Below are 22,591 nucleotides of genomic sequence, written 5' to 3' on the forward strand. Positions count from 1 at the left end.
GTCAATGAGCATACCAAAGAAATTTTGTGTTCCAATAATTAGTGCTAAAGGTATTCAAATCCATAAAACAACAAGGGTGCCCAAATTTACGCACCTGCCTACTTTTGTTTTAGTAATTATTGCCCACTTTCTGTAAATCCTATGCACTTTCGTTTCACTTCTCAAATATCACTGTGTTTGTCTTCTATATAATATATTTAACTGTATTTGCTGATCCGAACAAGCAATGATTTATAAAGGAAAATCTTGAAAATGATCAGGGGTGCCCAAACTTTAGCATATGACTGTATGCATGTATGTATGTGTGTATACACATATAATTAAATTATCAAATATGTATAGTAAATTAATTGGCTTGAAATTGTCGGCCAATTTGCTACACAAAAAACATGTTACCCGATTAGCAGAATTTGATACTGATTTTACGACTTTTATTTTTCTATTTAAAGATTTATTTCTCGATTAGAATAAGATGACAACAAAAACAAAAATACAATTCAGTGAGAACGTTGTATACTGTTTGTATCACAGTTTTCACGACCGGTAGTTTGATACTTTTATAAGCGTGTAGTACGAAGAGTAACCACGAGAGGGTAAGAGTTGACCAATGATCAAGATTTTTAAAAGGTTGAAAAAAAGACAATGATGATTGATTCAACGGACAAAACAAAAACGACTCATGTACAGGTAATTTTAGTGCAATGATCTTACATGTGAATGTGCGTCCAGAGTTTTAACAGCCGAGTTAATAACGGTCAAGTTTGGGAATTTCTCCTCCAGAACACTTGCTGGTTGCTCCTCCACATCAAACTCCTCCAGAACCTTAGCGACCTCCATCAAAGAAATTTTATAAATTCAGTAAAAAAATGCATATATTTAATGAATATATGACATTTTATCATTTGTATCTGACCTGTTTATAGTTTGTGACTGCCTTTATGTGGGGGCTTGCGGTAATCAGTGCTACGCCAGCTGACGGTAAATTGTACGATAACTGACAACACACGCATAAACATGGTAAAAAAATTTGCATCCGTTTTCTAAGGTTATGCATTCCGTGAAGGTATTTCACCTGCTCAACACACGTCACCCCCGCAATACCGCCTCCAACGACGACAAATTTGAACGTTTTCCGTACTTGATCAGCCATACCAAAGCTAAGCTAGCGTAGTGAGAAACAATTCCGGAAGCAAAGAAATGCAAAACAGATTTTGTTTTGTTTTTGATATGGCATTCAAAAATATCAGAATATCCAAATGGAATGCTTGAGTCTGTATATTCATGAATACTTCAATGGCTAATTAAAAAGATATATTGTGTCGCGCTACTTTCTACAGGGGAGTCATATGTGAACTCGCTTCCGTTTTTACTTGAACTACGGAAAGCGACACGAGTGTTTTTGTAACGATGGCCACGGGCGTTTTTTTGTTTGTTTGTTTTTGTCATGTTGGGTGTATTGCATTATCGTGTTTTATTTTGGTCCAAAAAATAATAACAGAATGAATCAATTGATTGATTACACTTTGAATAGTGTAAAATCACTTTTTATTTTAACACAATTGTAACATATAAAATAAACCAAATAAATTAGATTATAATATAAATGGTCTTTAATGAAATTCTTTAAGTAGTTACTATAGTTTACAATGAGATTCGTTGTGGACCTTCCGGATAAACATGCATTAAAGGACTTAAATGGGGAATAATGAGATAAAATTAATATTAAGGTACAGTGGCTTGCGAATATATTTGGACCCCTTGAACTTTGTGACCTTTTGCCACATTTCAGACTTCAAACATCAAGATATAAATGGTAAATGGTCTGCATTTATAAAGCGCTTTTCAAGTCAATGGCCTCCCAAAGCGCTCTACAATGTGCTTCACACTTACCCATTCACACACACTCACACACCAACTGTAATTTCTTGTGATGCATCAACAATAAGTGGGACACAATCATGAAGTGGAACACACTTTATTGGATATTTCAAACTTTTTTAACAAATAAAAAACAAAAAAGTGAGAGTGCGAAATTATTCAGCCCCTTTACTTTCAGTGCAGCAAACTCTGTCCAGAAGTTCAGTGAGGATCTCTGAATGATTCAATGTTGATCTAAATGACTAACGATGATAAATGGAATCCACCTGTGTGTAATCAAGTCTCTGCACCGTGATAGTCTCAGAGGTCTGTTTAAAGCGCAGAGAGCATCATAAAGAACGAGGAAATAACCAGGCAGGTCAGAGATACTGTTTTGGAGAAGTCTAAAGCTGTATTTGGATACAAAAAGATTTCCCAAGCTCTAAACATCCCAATGAGCACTGTGCAAGCAATAATATTGAAATGGAAGGAGTATCAGACCACTGGAAATCTACCAAGATCAGGCAGCCCCCCTAAACTTTCAGCTCATACAAGGAGAAAACTGATCAGATATGCAGCCAAGAGGCCCATGATCACTCTGGATGAACAGAGTCTGAGGTCTACAGCTGAAGTGGGAAAATCTGTCCATAGGAGAACAATCAGCCGTGTACTGCACAAATCTGGCCTTTATAGAAGAGTGGCAAGAAGGAAGCCATTTCTTAAAGATATCCATAAAAAGTGTTGTTTAAAGTTTGCCACAAGCCACCTGGGAGACACACCAAACATGTGGAAGAAGGTGCTCTGGTCAGAGGGGACCAAAATAGAACTTTTTGGCAACAATGCACAGCTCATCATCCTCAACACACCATCCCCACAGTCAAACATGGTGATGGCAGTATCATGGTTTGGGCCTGCTTTTCTTCAGCAGGGACAGGGAAGATTGTTAACATTGATGGGAAGATGGATGTAGCCAAATCAGGACCATTCTGGAAGAAAACCTGATGGAGTCCGCAAAAGATCTGAAACTGGGACGGAGATTTGTCTTCCAACAATACAATGATCCAAAACATAAAGCAAACGATACAATGGAATGGTTCACCAAAAACATATCAAGGTGTTAGAATGGCCTAGTCAAACTTGGGTTTGATGAGGGGGGTGAGGGACAGAGTTGCTGGATAAATGAGTTGATTATTGTGATGTTTTCATAAAAATCAGGATGATTTTAAAACTACGGATAATACACAAGGACACACTCTTTGGGATTGTAACTGTTCACTTTCAGATTTTCACACTAAACGTACACTTGCAGTGTGCACATGCACAAATCAGACAAGCACAATAAAACATCACTTTTCAAGACATCTCCCCTCTAAGCAAAGAAATCCATGTTTATTTTCTCTTTTTTTAACAATCAATATATATATATATATATATATATATATATATATATATATATATATATATATATCATCTCATCTCATTAGCTGCACCGCTTATCCTCAGTAGGGTCGCGGGGGTGCTGGAGCCCATCCCAGCAATCATCGGGCAGTGGGCAGGGGACACCCTGAACTGGTTGCCAGCCAATCGCAGGGCACACAGGGGACAGACAACTCACTCGCTCATACACACCTAGGGACGATTTGGACCTGCCAATTAACCTGAAATGCATGTCTTTGGAATGTGGGAGGGAACCGGAGTGCCCGGAGGAAGCCCACGCAAGTGTCATTGCAACAACATTGCAAAAGCACAACAGTGCAAAACCCCATAAAGAGGAGTGGGCAGATTACCACAACCCATTGAGAGTGGAGGCAGGCATTATTGTACTCTCCTAAACTATCCATCTCTAATATTCAACTAAAATAGTGTCTGTTAGGCTTCACCACTCTTCCGGATTTAGTGACAACAGTGCCTCCAGGCTTGGTCGCTGCTGAGAGGCTCTGCTGTTGTTGATTCTGCCGAACACCGTATCAAGGTCTGCTGGTTCTGGCAGCTCTGCTGGCGCCTCTGCTAGCAGCTCCAATGAGGTCTCTCTGTTGACCCGAAGGATCTTTTTGCGGTTTAGTCCCAGCGTACTACCTCCACCAGTCTGAAGTGTGTACGACATGGGCGCTGCTTCCTCACGTTTCACCACAGCCGTTGTCGCTCCCGACTTCTCTCTGTCGATCTTAAGTTGAACTTGATCGCCACAGGTAATTAGAGGAAGAGGTTAGTACATGAGTACATGCGGTTGTAGTACTTTTCTTAGTTGTGCTTGGCATGTTGGTTGTTTATCCTGATCTTCTCCAAGTCAGGTCAGGTAGGTCTCACGTTTTTTTTAAGGGTCAGCAGCGATGTACGCAGATTTAGGCCAATCATGGGCTTGGCAGGGTTTGTTTTTGTTGGCTCAGTTGGTGTTGAACGATAGCATTAAAGTGCCAAAAGAGGGTCATCCGGCCTGAGAATAGTTTTGGCTGTTTGAACCGCCCTTTGTGACAGACGTGACATGTAGGAAATCAAACTCTTCAGCAAACTTCTTGAACTGCTCTGTCAAAAACTGGGGCCCAATGTCCATTCTGACCTCTGAAGGAACTCCCCAGTGACTGAAGGTACTTTTCATTCTTGAAATCACTGTTTCACAGCTTGTCTTGGACAGGATGAGAATCCCCAACGACCTGGTCAAGTAGTCGATCATAACAAGGTAGTGTTTACCTTGGTTTTCGCAGATGTCTGCAGCAATCATTTGCCAAGGCAGTTCTGGCACTGGTTGGGTCAGTTAATGTTGCAGTGACGACATGACTATATGGGTTCTATTACGTCATTTTCTATTCCTGGCCACCAAACTACATTATTGTAGCGCTGTCTACATTTTGTCAACCCCTGGTGACCCTTGTGAATCTTCTGGATCATGTCATTGCGCATGCTGGATGGAACTACGATCTGGTTGGCATGTCTCAGTAATCCATTCAGCTCACTTAGTATTCCCAGCTCCTGGAAGTATGGCTTGACAGGCAAGGCTACACTCATGATGTGGTCTGGCCAGCGGTTCTTGATGTAGCTTGGGACGCACTGTCGTTCATTGTCCATTTGTGTTTGCTCTTTGTTCTGTGCAAAAACTGGCCTTACTCCTACGTTCTCTTCTATGGCGTTGACATGTGCCTGGATCTCCTTCTCCAGACTGTCTGTTTCTGTGTTCTTTAACAGGTGCTTCGACAGTGCGTTGGCTGCAATAGGGTTCTTTCCCAGGACATACACAGCTACTGGGTTGAACTTCATCAGCCTCATGAAAAGACACCAGTAGCGGAGGGGTGTCATATCCACATCTTTTAAGTTTATCAGTGTGACCAGTGGCTTATGGTCCGCTTGGAGCTTGTATGACTCCAGACCACATAAATACTGATAGAAACATTCTAATGCCCGCACGCTTGCCAGACTCTGCTTTTCAATCTGGACATACCCCTTAACAGCATCAGTGAGGGTGCGTGAACAGAATGCCACTGGCTTCTGTATCCCATCCCGCTCCTGCATTAAGAGTCCTCCCAGGCCATAACTGCTTGCATCTGCACTGACGACGGTGGGTCTCCTGGGATCGAAGTAGGTCAAAGCTGGAGCGGAAAAGTGGGTGGACTTATATCTCAGATAGCAGCAACTCTTGCTTGGTTGTGCTTGATGCCGTCTTTGCTTACTACCTGGCCCAAAAAGTCCATTTGAGGTTGCGGTATCTTGCATTTCTTTTTGTTGAGCTTGAGGCCAGATTGTTTTATGGTTTCATAACCCGGCTGAGCATTTCGTCGTACATCTGTTGGGTTTCTCTATAAACTAAGATGTCTTCCATGTACACAATGACTCCTTCATGACCCTCGAGGAGCTCCGTCATCTTTCACTGGAAGATATCAGGCGCCGATGAGATATCAGAAGGCAGCTTTTTAAAGCAGTTATCTGCCCAGTGAGGCTAACAGGACACTGCTCTTCTAATTGGATTTGCCAAAAGCCACTGGCGGCGTCCAAGCTGGAGAAGACCGTGCTCCCTGCTAGCTTGGGAAGAAGGGCATCCATCATTGGCAGTATGAACTTTTCGCGTTCCACACTTTTATTCAGCCCCTTCAAGTCGACACATATTCTTGTTATTTGTCTTGATAACTCGCGCCATGGCTTCACACCATTGTGTTGGCTGTGGCACTTTTTCAATGATGCCCAGGGATTCCATTCGCCTTAGTTCTTACTCCACTTTAGGCTGCTGTATGATGGGGACTCATCGCGGTGTTCTCATGCTGTAAGGCTTAGCTCTCTCTTTCCGAAAAATATTAGTTCCCATTTCGCCGAAGACTCCTACTTCGTTTGAGAAGGCCTGATTTGGGGGCTATTGCTCTGCCAATTAGGTTTTCCCCACCTGAATTGAATCCAACAACTCTAAAAGGGTGGTAACACATCTTGTCCTGCAACTTAGCCTTGATCCTGGCTAAAAACTGCCCTCTAATAATAATAATAATAATGCATTTTATTTAAAAGCGCCTTTCAGGCCACCCAAGGACACTGTACAAACAATGAAAGAAAAAAAAAAAAAAAAAAAAAAAAAAAAAAGTTAAAAAGGTTTATTTTTTTTAAGTACTTTTGCTGATAGATAATGGGTGGGGGAAATATGACAGTATTCACTGCAAATATGTCATGAACTGCCCATAATTTAAAGCAAAAAAATCCACAAAAATCCACAAATTGCATTGCACTTCGCCCCGCATCCGTCCATAGGAGAACAATCAGCCGTGTACTGCACAAATCTGGCCTTTATAGAAGAGTGGCAACATCGGCGCCTGATATCTTCCAGTGAAAGATGACGGAGCTCCTCGAGGGTCATGAAGGAGTCATTGTGTACATGGAAGACATCTTAGTTTATAGAGAAACCCAACAGATGTACGAAGAAATGCTCAGCCAGGTTATGAAACCCGCAAAAAGATCCTTCGGGTCAACAGAGAGACCTCATTGGAGCTGCTAGCAGAGGCGCCAGCAGAGCTGCCAGAACCAGCAGACCTTGATACGGTGTTCGGCAGAATCAACAACAGCAGAGCCTCTCACTGGAATCTATACGACCTTCAACTTTAACAAGATTGCCAGTACCTGCACTGGCCACACAGCCCCACAGCATCGCTACAATAATGTAGTTTGGTGGCCAGGAATAGAAAATGACGTAATAGAACCCATATAGTCATGTCGTCACTGCAACATTAACTGACCCAACCAGTCTGTGAAGGTATTTCACCTGCTCAACACACGTCACCCCCGCAATACCGCCTCCAACGACGACAAATTTGAACGTTTTCCGTTTATTTTATCTACATTTTCAGACAAGCTTTAGTTTTGCCTTTTCCTGAGTTCATGATGCTTTGCCATTTTAATTGCACTGCGCAGCGTCAGATCTTCTTTTGGCTGTAGCTTTTGAGACATATGATTATCCAGAATCCCAATCACCAATCTATCCCTCAAATTGTCGTCCTTCTAAACTCCAAACTCGCAGTTGCTCGCCAGCTCATAGAGTTGCCTTTAAAAAGCCTCCACACTTTTACTGGCATGTTGTGCTTTTACGTAAAACTTTGCCCGCTAAAAGATGATGTTGCGTTTGGGGATAAAATGTGTGTCATATTCCTTTATTTCCTCCTCTTCCGCACTCAGCTTTGTTGCATTCCTCTACTGGGAAAACATTTGTTTCCAATCTGGCCAAGTTGCTGGTCTGGTGAAATCCAACTGCTCCGGGAGAGAAAACTTTGCCAGAGCAATGTACTTATTCATTGATTCTTTCATTATCTGCACCGCTTATCCTCAGTAGGGTCGCGGGGGTGCTGGAACCCATCCCAGCTATCTTCAGGCAGTGGGCAGGGGACACCTTAGAACGGTGGCCAGCCAGTCCCAGGGCACACAGAGACAGACAACTCACTCGCTCATTCACACCTAGGGACAATTTGGACCTGCCAATTAACCTGACATGCATGTTTTTGAAATCTGGGAGGAAACCGGAGTGCCCGGAGGAAACCCACTAAAGCACGGGGAGAACATGCAAACTCCACACAGGAAGGTTCGATCTCATGACCTCAGAACTGTGACGCACACGTGCTAACCAATAACGCGCTACACTTAACTCTTCAAAAATATTGTTTGAAACATTCCGTTTCTCTTGAATGCGCTATATAAAATGCAGATCATTCTCTCTTCCTGCCAACGGGTTCAGTGTTTTCGTAAACATCGGAATGCTTTTAAACCCATGGATAATACACAAGAATGCACTTTTTGGCATTGTAACTCTGTTTACTTTCGATTTTCACACTTATTGTACACTTCCAGTGTGCGCATGCGCAGATCAGACTAGCACAATAAAACATCACTATCCATGACAATTATCATAACCGCGGGTTTACGGATCAATGATTCCTTTATTGATATAGAATTTCTTTCACAAATTGCAAGGGCTTGTTTCAACAATGTCTTTTTTCTTTTGTGTTTCAATTTCTCCTTGTCAGGTAAATAAATGTAGTTTTGTAGTATCAAGCACGTGCATTACTTATTTTCATTCATTCTTTCATTATCTGCACCGCTTATCCTCAGTAGGGTCGCGGGGATGCTGGAGCCCATCCCAGCTATCTTTAGGCAGTGGGCAGGGGACACCTTAGAACGGTGGCCAGCCAGTCCGAGGGCACACAGAGACAGACAACTCACGGCAGTAGCTCAGGAGGTAGAGCGATCATCTTAGGATTAAGGGATCCCAGTTTGAATCCCGGCTTGTCCGTTTTACATGTTGAAGTGTCCTTGGGTAAGAGATTTAACCCCCAATTACCCCCAATAAGCAGGTTAGCGCCTTACATGGCTGCACTGATCATGGCCGCTATTGGGAAATGTGAAGTACAATGTAAATCGCTTTGGGAAGTCATTGACTTGAGAAGCGCTATATAAATGCAGATCATTTCATAAATGCAGATCATTTGTGTGTCTTTACTATTTTCCTTCTGGACTGATTAATCATTATCCATATCAATTAACTGAAAAAATGATCATTTAAAACTAAAATTAATATATGTATTGCTTCCTTCAAAATTAATTCTTGGGACAATATGAGGCTATGTCGAAATTAATTTGTGTGTGAATCCATTAGCACTACCTCCAGGCCGAATCGGTAACCACCAAATTAGATTATGAATTAAATAAATATAGTTGATCTGCTACCTTACCGTGGTGGAGGAGTTTGTGTGTCCCAATGATCCTAGGAACTATGTTGTCTGGTGGCTTTGAGCCCCTGCTATACATCTTGAGCCAGAAAGCAATATATTACAGTAATCAAGCTAAGACGTAATAGACACATGAATTATAACCTCTGCATCTAATTGATAAAGCATCAGACACATCTTCGCTATATTACGGAGGTGGAAGAAAGCTATTCAAGTAATATTTTTCATATGGAACTGAAACAACAGATTACCCACAAATATAACACCTAGATTTTTGAGTCACTATGGGTGATATCACATTTGTCAAGGTCGAGGGCACTGTTTGAGAACATATCACAACAATGAGCTGGGCCAACAATCAACATTTCGTTTTTTTTCTGGGTTAAGACGCAATAAATTAAGTTTCATCCATCTTTTTTCTCTCAGTAAGGCAGTCCTACAGATTTGTACATCTTAACTGACCAGTTCACTCCAGTGGCAGATACAGGTGAGTGTCATCTGCATAGCAATGGAAACTAATATTATACTTGTGTATAATAACACCAAGCGGAAGTGTTTTAATAATAAAAAGAAGTGGGCCAAGTACAGAGCCCGTGGAACGCCACAGAGTACATCACAATGTTTAGAGGTCAGATTGCCGTAGTTAACACATTGTATCCTGTCTGACAGGTAGGACCTAAACCACGAGAGTATGTTCCTGATATACATGCATTTTTCCAGATGAACAAGTAATATGTTGTGGTCCACAGAATCAAAAGCAGCACTGAGATGCATCAGCAGTAGCGTCGACAAGGCACCAGACTCTATTTCTAAGAGGAGATCATTGGTTACTTTAGCTAGGGCTGTCTCAGTAGAGTGATTTGCTCTAAATGTTAATGAGAATAGGGCTAATCCTAACTGTATCAGAAGGTTCACGACAACCCACCCCAGCGGTGCTGTCCGCAGCACCTAACATTTTCCTTTTAAACTGCTATAGCTCACGGACACGTCCCTCTAGAAGGGCTACCTGCCTACGGAAGCGGGAAGAACTTTTAAAACAACCCATACTTACTCGTGAGCAGTCGTAAGCCGAGCAGGTCTTAGCAGCCGGGGAAGATTTGCTTCTTCCCAGACACAGACTTATGCGGGCTGTGCGGTCCCTGTATGCCTGGTGCCAGAGTCCGGTCCGCATTGCCGGCAGTAAATCGAATTTGTTTCCAGTGGGCACCCCTTTTATCCTTTTGTGTCTTTTTTATTTCCTTTTTCCCATTTCATCTTTCTGTTTTTCTCTCTTTTTTTCTCTGGAGCTAATTGTATCAGCTCTGAGATCATACATTTTAGCAAAATTGCTCCTCTTGTATGTGCATGTGTGTGTGCGTGTAATTTTGACCTTTATTATATCACTTCATTATACTCCGGAGATTTCCGCGCATCTTTGATCATTAGCTGGTTCAAGCAGACAGGCAACCCACAGAATGTATGTAGCATTCTGATACTTGACTTCATACTATCAACTCAGCTTTTTCAAACATGTAGAGCAAAATAATTGGACTGGGGCTGGGATGGTGGGTCTGACAAGCACGTGGTTTTCCCCTGATTTGCCTGCTCATTTTCTGTCACCATTGTAGTTTCACCAAGACCAGGACCGATCTTCCGAGGAAAGCTATAGGATGACAGAGAATGTAATTTACATAAGCAAATGTCTCACCTCGCAAGGGCAGTCTGAATTTGGCCAGCAAGAAGGCAAGAGGGAATATCTTGACCAAAATCTGGCCGGTCCTGGCCAAGTCTCAGCTCAACAAGCAGCCAGAGAACCATGCCAAGTCAGCACCCAAGCTTGATCATGCTAGCGGCCAAACCAGGGGGACAGAGCCAGCGACCACAGAGAAGCCTCAAGCAACCAGCAGTCAACCTCTGCTTCAACATCCTGCATCCTGTGGTCCTCGTCCCAACAGGGTCTCAAACCTACAAGGATTTCTTATGGCTCTACGTCCGAAGACATAAGGAGTGGGTTGCCATCTTCATCAAACCAGAACTTTGCAGACCATCTTGTTGTTGCTAGGTATTGGTATTAGTGTGAAGTAAAAGGGGTAATTCTATCAAAATACAATAACTTAACAATCATTATTGCAATAGATTTCTATGTAAGCTAAAATATACTGTCTGACTGAATTGCTTGGTAACTCACGTTTGTACACATTGGGGTTTAATGTCAAGCACTGATGCTAAACATGTCCCTTTGTTTTCTATAGAGTTTCACTCTGTGGCATTTGTTAAAATGATATTTAGAGACATCATTAAAGGGGCAAATATGCTCGTTTACTGCCTCTAAAGAGAGTTTGGCTTACTGTTTATCTACGTTTAACACTTGAGAAAGTTAAACACGTAGAGGAAACAGTACAGTCCCTTTGATGTAAGTGCAGCCCACGGATATTATGGATATATTTATTACTGATTTATTCATTTTCACATTTTTTTTGGACATTTTTTTTGTTTTTAGATCTTATTTTGTGTAACATTTTTTTTAAAAGATATTTGAGAAGAGTATTTTTTTGTAAATTAGAAGTTTTCCTGTGGAAAACCCAATTTGGCCAACTAAGTCTCCTGCAGCGTCCTTCTGCATTACAAAGTTTACATTGGGTTATTTTTCTCATCCCTGCAAACCGCATTGTTTGAATTATACACTGAGTGGACGCTGATGTCAGAGATTAATGGGACCGCATATGCCTGAAGTAGACATGGCACCTCCACCTACATTAATGCACCAACATAAACAACTCCAAACCGGATGCGGGGCGAAGTGCAATGCAATTTGTGGATTTTTGTGGATTTTTTTGCTTTAAATTATGGGCAGTTCATGACATATTTGCAGTGAATACTGTCATATTTCCCCCACCCATTATCTATCAGCAAAAGTACTTAAAAAAAATAAACCTTTTTAACTTTTATGTCTATTTCATCAAAGCGGCGCTGCCACGAGCGGCAGCCTTTTCCAGCAGCTGCCCTATTGTTTTATTGTCTGCTCCTATCTTCGGTGTTTTTTCTTCCCGTTTTGACAACTACACTATGGATTACTTCTATCCTATGGGACATGGGTTTTAGCGCACAAAAATGCGTGTATTCAAGGAATTTCAACTCCTTGCCCTGAAGAATTCTCGTGCCGGCGTGATGAAGGGGCCTATCGTGGAAGAAGAGCCGGAGCTAGCGAAGCGGCTAGCGGCGTTATAAGTCTTCGGTACCATCCGTAATCATGGTAAATGCAAACTCACGACCAAATAAGATCATCGAGTGCTGGTGGACAACATCGAAGCGCACGGAGCGCAGTTGCTGTGTTTTGCGGAAACGTGGCTCACGTTTAGCATTCCGGACGCTAACGTGTAGCCACCCGGAGCTACCCGGAGCTATCCGGCTTCAACGCCGCTAAACAGAGACATGAAAGCCGGGGGGAATCGGAGAGGAGGCGGACTTGCTAACACGAGGTGGTGTATCCCTGGATTTTCACAAAGAAAAGTTTTCCATCTGCCGTAGGGATGTCGAACTTTTGGACTGGCGTGACGTCATCCACTCCGCTACAAGCACCCTAGGGCATCATGTTAATCTGTTAATAAACAACGGAGTAGACTGCTGGAAGTGTGAATTTCCCTACGGGGATGAATAAAGTATCTATCTATCTATCTATTTTAACCATGCAAATGTCAGTGTAACAGATCAGGTCATGAGTAATCCAACAATGGTTAATGTCATGTGTCATATGTCCTCTCAATTTATTATAAAACCCTAAAAAAATGTCAAAGGTACAAAACAGATAACTGCTGTCAAATACAAGTTTGTTGTGACATTAAAAAGAGACATTTTGGAGTTTTTTCAGTAGCTCAAATAAAAAACAACCATTAAAAATATATGGGTCTTTTTTTCAAAATTTGGTTTGAAGGGGTTTGCCTCTTCATAGGTATGACATTGATTTTTTCTTCCTTGTTTTTCATCGCATGTTTAGCAATTAATATAATATTGTCCAGATGGCTCCCTATTAGTGTGCTGCCTTCCACTTTTGTTTGGTCTATGTTAGTCCCGTTAGCAGACGGCTTGCTGGCTTGCCTGCTCTGCTCATTGTTTTTCTCCTGGCTGGGTCCAAGTTTGTTGCTGGTAGTTTATTTGTCGTTGGACTGCAGTTAACTTAGCTGCTTACTGGATGTTTTCGGTCAGCCAGTTTTCTGCCGATCGGTCCTGATCAGCCATTTTTAGCAGCTTACATGCCTGCCTGTGTGTTTTTTTGCCCGTTCCCTCTATTTTGGTTTCTCACCATTTGTTGTACCATTGCTGCTGCCACCTGCGACACAACACCTGGACACTCCCTTCAAAAAGTACCAAAACTTGGCTTAAAAAAACTCAAAATTTTTTCAACTTGTTAACATTCAAACCCATAGGGTGACTTTCTTGCTAGGGTGCTCGTGTGCTCCAAATGTTGTCATAGCTCAGGAAGACAAATAATAGTCAGACGCTCTTCAAAATGTATTGTCTCTGCAAATAATTGGAATGTACCATCGGCACACATATATACAAGGCTGTTCCAAATAATAGCAGCACAATGTGACTGACCAGAATATTGCAGGTTTTAGTAGATTTTTTATTGTTACATGCCAAATAAGTTACCATTGGGTGCAGTAGATTCTCAGAGAACAAACAAGATCCAGCATTCAGGGCACGCTCTGAAGCCTGCGCAATTGGGCAAATAGCTCAAATGGGTGTGATTAAAAAAAAAAGATAGCAGTGTCTGCTGTTGACTGTACTAACTCAAAACATTTTTGTATTCCCCCCAAAAAGTTGGATTTAGCAATCCTAACATTTAATTGCATGACCACAGTTATTTATAACTGCTTTACGTCTCTGTGGCATAGGGCCAACCAAATTGTGGTACCTTTCAGTTGTTATTTCACTCCATGATGGCCCAACAACATTCCACAATTAATTTATATTTATTGGTTTTGCTTCACAAACAGCATTTTTGATATCACCCCACAAGTTCTCGATTGGATTGAGATCCAGGAATTGGGCTGGCTACTCCATGACATAAATTTTATCGGTTTGAAACAAAGACTTTGCTGGTCTCCTGGTGTGTTTGGGGTTATTGTCTTGTTGCAACAACCATTTCAAGGGCATAAGGCAACATAACCTCTTCAGGTATCTTGACATACACAGACTGATCTATTATCCCTGGTATGTGAAATGGGCCCAAAATCAGACCCAGAGCCCATTCCAGCTATCTTCGGCAGTGGGCGGGGGACACCCTGAACAGGTTGCCAGCCAATCGCAGGGCACACGGGGACAGACAACTCACTCGCTCATTCACACCTAGGGACAATTTGGACAGGCCAATTCACCTGAAATGCATGTCTTTGGAATGTGGGAGGAAACCGGAGTGCCCGGAGGAAACCCACAAAAGCATGGGGAGAACATGCAAACTCCACACAGGAAGGCTGGTAGCTGTATCTGAACCCACGCAGGACCACTGCGCCGGCGTGCTGCCCTGTGCTGGTTCATCATCCTTAAATAGGCGCTGCCTGATTCACACCTGATTTACACCTGTTTTTGTTTTTTTCATTTCCCAAAACTGATGAACTGCTATTTTTTTAACACACCCCTTTGAACCATTTTTCCCAATTGCACTGCCTTCTGAGCGGACCTGTTTTGAATGCTAGGTCTTGTCTGTTTTCTGAGAATTTACTGCACCGACTGGTAACTGATCTGCCATGTTACAATAAAAAATATACTAAAACCTAGGGATATTTTGGTTAGTCACATTGCACTGCTATTATTTTGATTAAAACTAATGCAAAAAAATTACTTTTTACGTACGTATTTTTTGAAAGGTTGAATGTTTTAGAATGTGGGTATCCTTTAAGTCTCTTAAAACCAAAAGAAAAAGAAAAAAAAAACATAAATATTTTCCAAGGAAAATTCAAGCTCTAGAGATAATTCAGGATATCAATTTTGTATTGCTGATCAGTGGGATGCAACGTTAATCTGTTCTGAAACGGGATCGTAAGGTGAAATTGCTGCATAGCAGAGGATTGAAATAAAAGGATGGTAATTCGCGAATATTAACATTAGTAACAATAATAATAATAATAATAACAACACATTCTACTTCAAAGCACCTTTCAAGACACCCAAGGTTGCTGTACACAGAATACCAAACAACAATAAAACAAGAATAAAACAAGCAAGTAATAAATAGCAAATAAAGCAAAGTAGAGTTAAAAAGGGGCGTTATATGAGGCAGATGATCATGAAAAGGCAAGTCTAAAGAGGTGGGTTTTGAGTCCGGTGAGAGAGGGCAGGAGGTATAGAAAAATGGAGGGAGGAGGATGATCTGAAGGTGAGGGATGGCGTGGCAATGTGAAGGAGGTCGGTGAGGTAGGGAGGGGCAAGGTTAAGAATGCCCATGTAGGTGTAGAGAAGGATTTTGTTGTTGATTCTATGGTTTATTGAGAGCCAGTAGAGTTGCTGAAGGACAGGAGTGATGTGATGGCGAGAGGGGGTTTTGGTGGTGATGCGTGCAGGAGAGTTAGAGACCAGCTGAAGTTTGTAAAGGTTTTAGGGGTAAACTGTAGAAGAGGATATTGTAGTAAGCAAGGTGTGAGGTGACAAGGCTATGGACGAGGATGGCGATGGTGTGGGGGGTGAGGTAGGGACGAAGATGCTTGATGGAGCGCAGGTGGAAGTAAGCTGACTAGGTTAGTTATTTGTATGAGAGATGAAAGAGAGTGTACTGACGAGGATGAGACCCAGACTCTTGACCAGAGTGTAGGGAAAAACTCAGGAATTGTCAATGGAAAGAGGGAAGGAGCAAACTTTATATGGATTTTATAAAGATGAGAAGTAGTTCGGTTTTATTGCTGTTTATTTTCTGAAGTTGACGGTGAACCATGATTTTATTTCAGAAAGGCAGGAGTCGAGAGGTCTAATGGTGGGAGTGTGGAGTTGGGTTTGCAGGAAAGAAAAAGTTGGGTGGCATACGAGAAGCAGTGAAAGGAAATATTGAGTTTCTGAAGGATATGGCCTAGGTAGTTTATTAAGAGGAGGGACCCCCAGACAGAGCCCTAAGGCACACCTGTGGTGACTGGAGAGGGGTCAGAGGAGAAGGACTTGAGTTGAATGAACTGAGTTTAGCCAGTGAGGTACGAGTGGAACCACTGGAGGGGGTGTGTGGCCCAGTGAAGAGAGTCTTCTAAGAGGAATGGAATGGTAGATTGTGTCAAAGGTGGCATATACGACGATGAGGCTGAGAATCGAGAGTAAGCCAAAATCTGCTTCAATGAGAGGGTCGTTTTTGATCTTGATAAGTGCAGTGTCAGTGCCAAAAGAAAAGAAGGGTGGGAACTGAGGAACTAGTGAATGGAGATTATTTTGTCATTAAAGAAATGCATCAGTAAGTTGCAGGTTTCGCTGGAGTAAAAATGGGAGGGTAAGGAGTGGGGAGGCTGGAGCATTTTGTTGATTAATGAGAAAAGTGATTTGAGATGAGTCAGGGGACCAGAGTCTGACCTTGAGCATGTAAACGCCTGCATCGACCAACCAGCAGAGATGGGAAGCTGCGTCATTGCTGTTATGGACTTTTTGGACTATGTTACAGGCTTAAGGCCTCGTTGATGTCATGCACTTTCCGGACAAATTTCAAAATGTTACCTCTTGTTCTCTTTTGTTGATTTTTACTATGTTTGTGCACTATTACCCAAGCAGTGTTCTCGTTTGCCCACGTCCCTGCGTCCTAGACGCATAATTTTTGCTGGGGACGCATAGTGTCAATTCAACGTGCGTCCCCGGGACGCAACGTTTTTGACACAAAATTGTCACGATTACCAGATTACCTTTTTTTTTTAAACAAAGATTTACCGCACTCTAAACTTTTCGTCAGGCAGATCCGCCATTGTTGTTTTGGTCTCGCGGTTCAAGTTTTCGTCTGCATGCCGATCTCGGCAAACGAGATCTCGTTGCTTCGATATTACGTCATTGTTGTGGTGGTTGTCGTTGAGTGAAGGTGAAGTATGCCTCCGAAAAAACAGTTTGTATTAGGTGAAAATCAACACAAAATTGGTAATTTCTTCAGTGTCAGTAATAAGTCGAAACATAATGCAGAAAGTGATAGCAACGTCAATAATTCCGGCACAAAAAAACGGCGGAGAAATTCTTCGGAAGATCGCAGAGGCAAGGAAAACACGTGTGTTGAAGCGAACGATTCGACAAAAGAAAATAACCAAAATAATACCCCTAGCAAGAAAATGACTTTTCTGCCAAAATGGACTAAATAATATATATATGGTTACGCTATGAGGAGGATAATAATGGATTGGACCTTGAGAAGGCATTACAACTATGGCGGGACAGAAAACCACGAAGAATATATGAACTGAAAAATCTGAAGTGATAACTTGCTTTGCATTACCAATTAACTGTGATGATTAAAACTGCATGAATATATATAGACTAATATTTCAGCAATATTATTTTGTATAATGTACAATATTTTTGTGAACTGAAAAATCTGAAGTGATAACTTGCTTTGTATTACCAATTAACTGTGATGATTAAAACTCCATGAATATATATAGACTAATATTTCAGCAATATAATTTTGTATAATGTACAATATTGTTGTGAACTGAAAAATCTTGAAGTCATAACTGATTCGTATTACCAATAAACTGTGATGATCAAAACTGAATTAACATATAGATTTATATTATATATTTGTCGCCGATTTCAGATTCAATTATCGATAACACTAAATTTTGGGGACCCAAAGATCTCTGTTGGGACCCATAGATTTTTGATCCTGCGAGTCCCTGGGCCCCATCACTCTTCAGAGGTAAAATGAACACTGCCCAATACTAAATCTATTCCACCCTGGTAATCCTGGAAGGGGGATTACCACTTTTGAGGCCCCTTCTAATCGTTTCTTTTTCCTCACTCTGAGGTTTTGAGTTTTTCCTTGCCCGCATGTTGGTTCAAGATCAGGCTGTAGTGTAATTATAATCCTGTGCAGTCCTTTGAGACATTTTTGTGGCGAAAGGCTTTACAAATAAATGTGACTTGAATTTGGTGTTGCCTTGTAGGGAGGAGATGAGAACAGAATAGTAGTCAGATTTACTATGTGCAACGGAGTCTTTATAAAGAAGAACATGAGTGTTGTGCATGTTTTTGTCCATTTTTTTTTTGTAAAAGTGTTCTAGTTGGTTTTGTGAGCAAAATAGAAAGTATCTGGTAAGGGGCAGGTTTTATTGTTAATGTGAATGTCAAGATGTCCCACTAGTATGATGTTGGGTGACAAAGTGGAGAGTTTAGTGAGCAGGCTAGCAAAGTCAGTTAAAAGCTAGAAAAGGCTTAATGCCTGATGAACCCCTGACATCCAAGAAAAAAAAAACACCAATATAACAAAATAGTGAATAGCCAATACTGCTCATGTGGAATATACATGGATATGGTTAAATAACACTATAAATGAATATACATGTAATAGAAAAGTAATTTTTTTTTTAACTTTTGATATGACGTCACTTAAGCTGGTCCAGTACAGATGGTGGTTAGATGCAGAGGAGGTAGGAGACGGCAAAGGCAACTTTTAAAATGTCCACCTGTGAGAAGATATCCTTGCTGTAATCGCCTTCTGATTTGTAATGATTGTCCTGATCGCGGATTGGTTAACGCCATATTCCTTGAGGCTTCTTTCTATTGCTTTATTATTGCATGTTTGGTTACATTTTGAATAGAATAGAATAGAACAAAGTAAAATAGAATAGAATAGAATAGAATAGACCTTTATTACCATTGTTACAAAATGGGTTGAACATATTGTGACAACGAAATCGGATGTGGCACTCTAGTTTCACATTTTACTGAGAGAGGAAAAAAAGGATTATACAAGATAATTTACACAATATTTAATACAATTTTCATCTGTATGAGGTAGTGTGTTTGCAAGAGTTTCAGTTTTTTGTGCAATGTGTGTTAAGGGTGGTGATGGCTTTGGGGAAAGTATATCAGAATGCTCTCTATTGTGGCTCTGTAGAAGGACACCAGCAGCTGCTGTTTCAGATGATTTTTCCTGAGCACTCTCAGGAAATGGAGGGGCCTTCCCTACCACCGCTCTGGTGTTAGCAGACCAGGAGAGATCATCGGAGATGTGCACACCCAGGAGTTTGAAAGAGTGGACTCTCTCTACACAGTCTCCGTTTATAATGAGTGGTGCTGGGTTCATGCCTTTCCTCCTGAAGTCCAGTATGAGTTATTTTGTTTTTGTGGTGTTCAGTATGAGGTGGTTTTTCGAACAACACGTTGTCAGTGTCTCCACCTCATCCCTGTACGCCGCCTCATTCCCTTCAGAGATGAGGCCGGCCTCTATCTACTATCACTGAAAGTTGTGGGAACATTCAGTGCCATGGACACATATTTGGCCCCTTTCTTATTTATGTGTTTTTTTTCCACATTTATCACTTAGAAAGGTTTCACACCATACATCTTTCCATTCATTATCTGCACCGCTTATCCTCAGTAGGGTCGCGGGGGGTGCTGGAACCCATCCTAACTATCTTCAGGCAGAGGGCAGGGGACACCCTCAACTGGTTGCCAGCCAGTTGCAGTGCACACACAGAGACAGGCTCATTTCCACCTAGGGACAATTTGGAGCCGCCAATTCACCTGGTATGCATGACTTTGGGATGTGGGAGGGAACCAAAGTGCTGGTGCCCATCCCAGCTGTCACCGGGCAGTAGCCAAGGGACACTGATTGGCAGCTAGTTGCAGGGCACACAGAGACAGACAACTCACTCGCTCATTCACACCCAGGGACAAATTGTACCGGCCAATCACCCTGATATGCATGTTTTTGGAATGTGGGAGTAAACCGGAGTGCCTGGAAGAATCCCAAGCAAGCACGGGGAGAACATGCAAACACCGCACAGGACGGCTGGTAGCTGGATTTGAACCCATGACCCCAGAACTGTGCCGCAGACGTGCTTACCACTGCTCTGTCGTGCCGCCCTGGTACCAGACGGTCAAACCAATTTTAATATCACACAGAGACCACCCATGGGAATACAAGATGCAGTTTGAAATGTTGATTCTATACATTAAGGCACCAAAATAAATCATAACCTTTCTGGGCCTATGTTAAAAAGTAATTGCCACCTGAACCTTATAGCGAGTTTAGCCACCTTTGGCAGCGATAACAAATATCAAACATTTACGATCATTGGCATTAAGTCTTATAAAATGCTGTTGGGGGATTTTGGCCCATTCTTCTGTGCTGCCCTATTAGACAGTTTTCCAGTATGAACTAACCATTTACCCATTACACCACAGCATCTCAATCGGATTTAACTATGGACTTTTACTTGGCCACTCCAGAAACTTTATTTTATTTTGTTTTTTTGCCATTCAGAGGTAGACTTGCTGGTGTGTTTTGGGTCGTTGTCTTGCTGCATGATCCGATAGTAATATTATTCTCACACGCTGCTACCCGCCAATGTTGCCCGGCAATGCCAAGCACGTAAATGTAAATGTAAAATGTAAAAACACTCCCCTCTCTCTCTTGCTCAGTGCAGTCTGCGCCAAAGGTAAATGTCACTATATTTTTATCGTTTGCAATATTTTGTGACTTTTTTACAAAAGAACTTTGCTTTCACCTTGTTTTGAAACTATTATTTAGGACAAAAATGGCGGTTAAAATAAGCTTCAACACTCTCAAGTAACTGAAGGCCGGAGATAAATTTTAAGCGGTATACTTATATCAATATGCGATCCACGCTATGGCATTATTATTTTTTCATAGATTTGATCAAACCATCAAATGACCCCCAGTGATATAAACACCTCATGTACCTGTATATAAATATTTACATAGGTTCATATTACAAGATACTAGGGAAATAATAGTCCATCCATCCATTATCTGGGGCGGCAGTAGCTCAGGAGGTAGAGCGATCGTTTTAGGATTAAGGGATCCCAGTTCGAATCCCGGCTTGTCCGTGTTACATGCCGAAGTGTCCTTGGGTAAGACACTGAACCCCCAAAACCCCCAATAAGCAGGTTAGCGCCTTACATGGCTGCACAGATCACGGCCGCTATTGGGAAATGTGAAGCACAATGTAAAGCGCTTTGGGAAGTCATTGACTTGAAAAGCGCCATATAAATGCAGATCATTTCATTTCATTTCATTTCATTATCTGCACCCCTTATCCTCAGTAGGGTCGCAAGGGTGCTGGAGCCCATCCCAGCTGTCTTCGGACAGTAGGCAGGGGACACCCTGAACTGGTTGCCAGCCAGTCCCAAGGCACACAGAGAAAGACAACTCACTCGCTCATTCACACTTAGCGACAATTTGAACCGGCCAATTAACCTGGAATGCATATTTTTGAAATGTGGGGAAAAACCGGAGTGCCCGGATGGCGGCGCCCTGTTCGGCTGCGGCTACATTGGCTCGCCACAGTTTTTTTCATTTTGGTCATAAAACCCAGTCTTCGACTCCGTTTTTGACGGCGAACCTAGTCAACTCAAACTGCAGATTAATATACGATTGCAGGTTTTTGCAGAAATAAAGTGCTCGTTGCTACGACCACTCTGGAGTGTTTACTTAGTCTCGGAGTGCAACGTCAACAAGACCCAGCGGCCTATGAAGCAGCGAAGCAGAGTGGCAAGAGAAGGCGGTGTGACCGGAGGAGGAAGCGAGGTTGTTGGGCCGGATTAACCGCAAGGCTGAAGGCTAAACCCTTCAAAACGCCTCTCCCATCCATTTTACTCTCCAACGTTCGCTCTCTGGGCAAAAAACTGGACCATCTACAACTGGAACTAACATCGAACCGCGAGAGGACGAACTGCTGCGCAATAATTCTGACGGAGACATGGTTAAACTCATCTATCCCGGCTGACGCTCACGGGACATTGAACTTTTGATGGTGATTTGCAGACCCTTCTACCTCCCCAGGGAGTTTAGCGCTACTATCAATACTGCCGTGTACGTGCCCCCCAGCGCTAATACAAAGGAGGCAATGGACTTTCTCTACCGAACTGTGAGTGAACTGCAGCATGCTTACACCGAATGCATTTTTATTGCTGCTGGGGACTTTAACCAGGCCAACATGAAAACAGTTCTCCCGCATTTCAACTAGCATGTCGACTTTGCTGCAAGAGGTAGGAACACATTGGACTTGACCTATACAAATATCAGAGGAGCATACAGAGCAGCCCCTCCGCCCCCACCTTGGCTCATCAGATCACCTTTCTGTTATGCTAATTGCTGCATACAAGCCCCTGCTGACCATAGAAAATCTACAGTGAAGCAGGTGAGGGTGTGGACAGAGGGGGCAAGGGAGGCACTACAGGACTGCTTTGAATGCACAGATTGGGACATGTTTAAATCAGCTGCCAATTACAACAACAAAATAAACATAGATGAGTATGCCGTGTCTGTGTCAGCCTACATCAGTAAATGCGCAGAGGACGTCAGCAACACCAAAACCATCTGCACCCGTGCCAATCAGAAGCCCTGGATGACTGCTGAGATACGCAAATTGCTA

The 22,591-nt window shown here is 42.2% G+C and overlaps 1 protein-coding gene and 1 long non-coding RNA gene across 4 annotated transcripts in view; one reads left to right on the top strand and one right to left on the bottom strand.

Moving 5' to 3' along the window:
• The window catches only part of pyroxd1 (pyridine nucleotide-disulphide oxidoreductase domain 1), a 40,845-nt gene extending 39,484 nt beyond the window's left edge, over positions 1-1,361 (bottom strand). For all 3 annotated transcript variants that reach the window (XM_088348153.1, XM_088348151.1, XM_088348152.1), the window contains exons 1-3: positions 1,073-1,361; positions 914-994; positions 712-831 (exon numbers count right to left, since the gene is read on the bottom strand). In XM_088348153.1, the coding sequence (XP_088204279.1) occupies positions 712-831; positions 914-994; positions 1,073-1,150 (279 nt within the window). In that variant the 5' untranslated portion in view covers positions 1,151-1,361. The remainder of the gene's footprint in view (positions 1-711; positions 832-913; positions 995-1,072) is intronic.
• Positions 587-12,287, top strand: LOC148357415 (uncharacterized). The gene is made up of 3 exons (XR_015852076.1): positions 587-687; positions 9,468-9,528; positions 10,649-12,287. It is a non-coding gene; the product is annotated as an uncharacterized LOC148357415 (long non-coding RNA).
• Positions 12,288-22,591: the final 10,304 nt, after the last annotated feature.

The sequence above is a fragment of the Urocampus carinirostris genome, chromosome 11 (genome assembly GCF_059441175.1).
Source record: "Urocampus carinirostris isolate Australia breed hairy pipefish chromosome 11, RoL_Ucar_1.0, whole genome shotgun sequence".
NCBI classification, from domain to species: Eukaryota; Metazoa; Chordata; class Actinopteri; order Syngnathiformes; family Syngnathidae; genus Urocampus; species Urocampus carinirostris.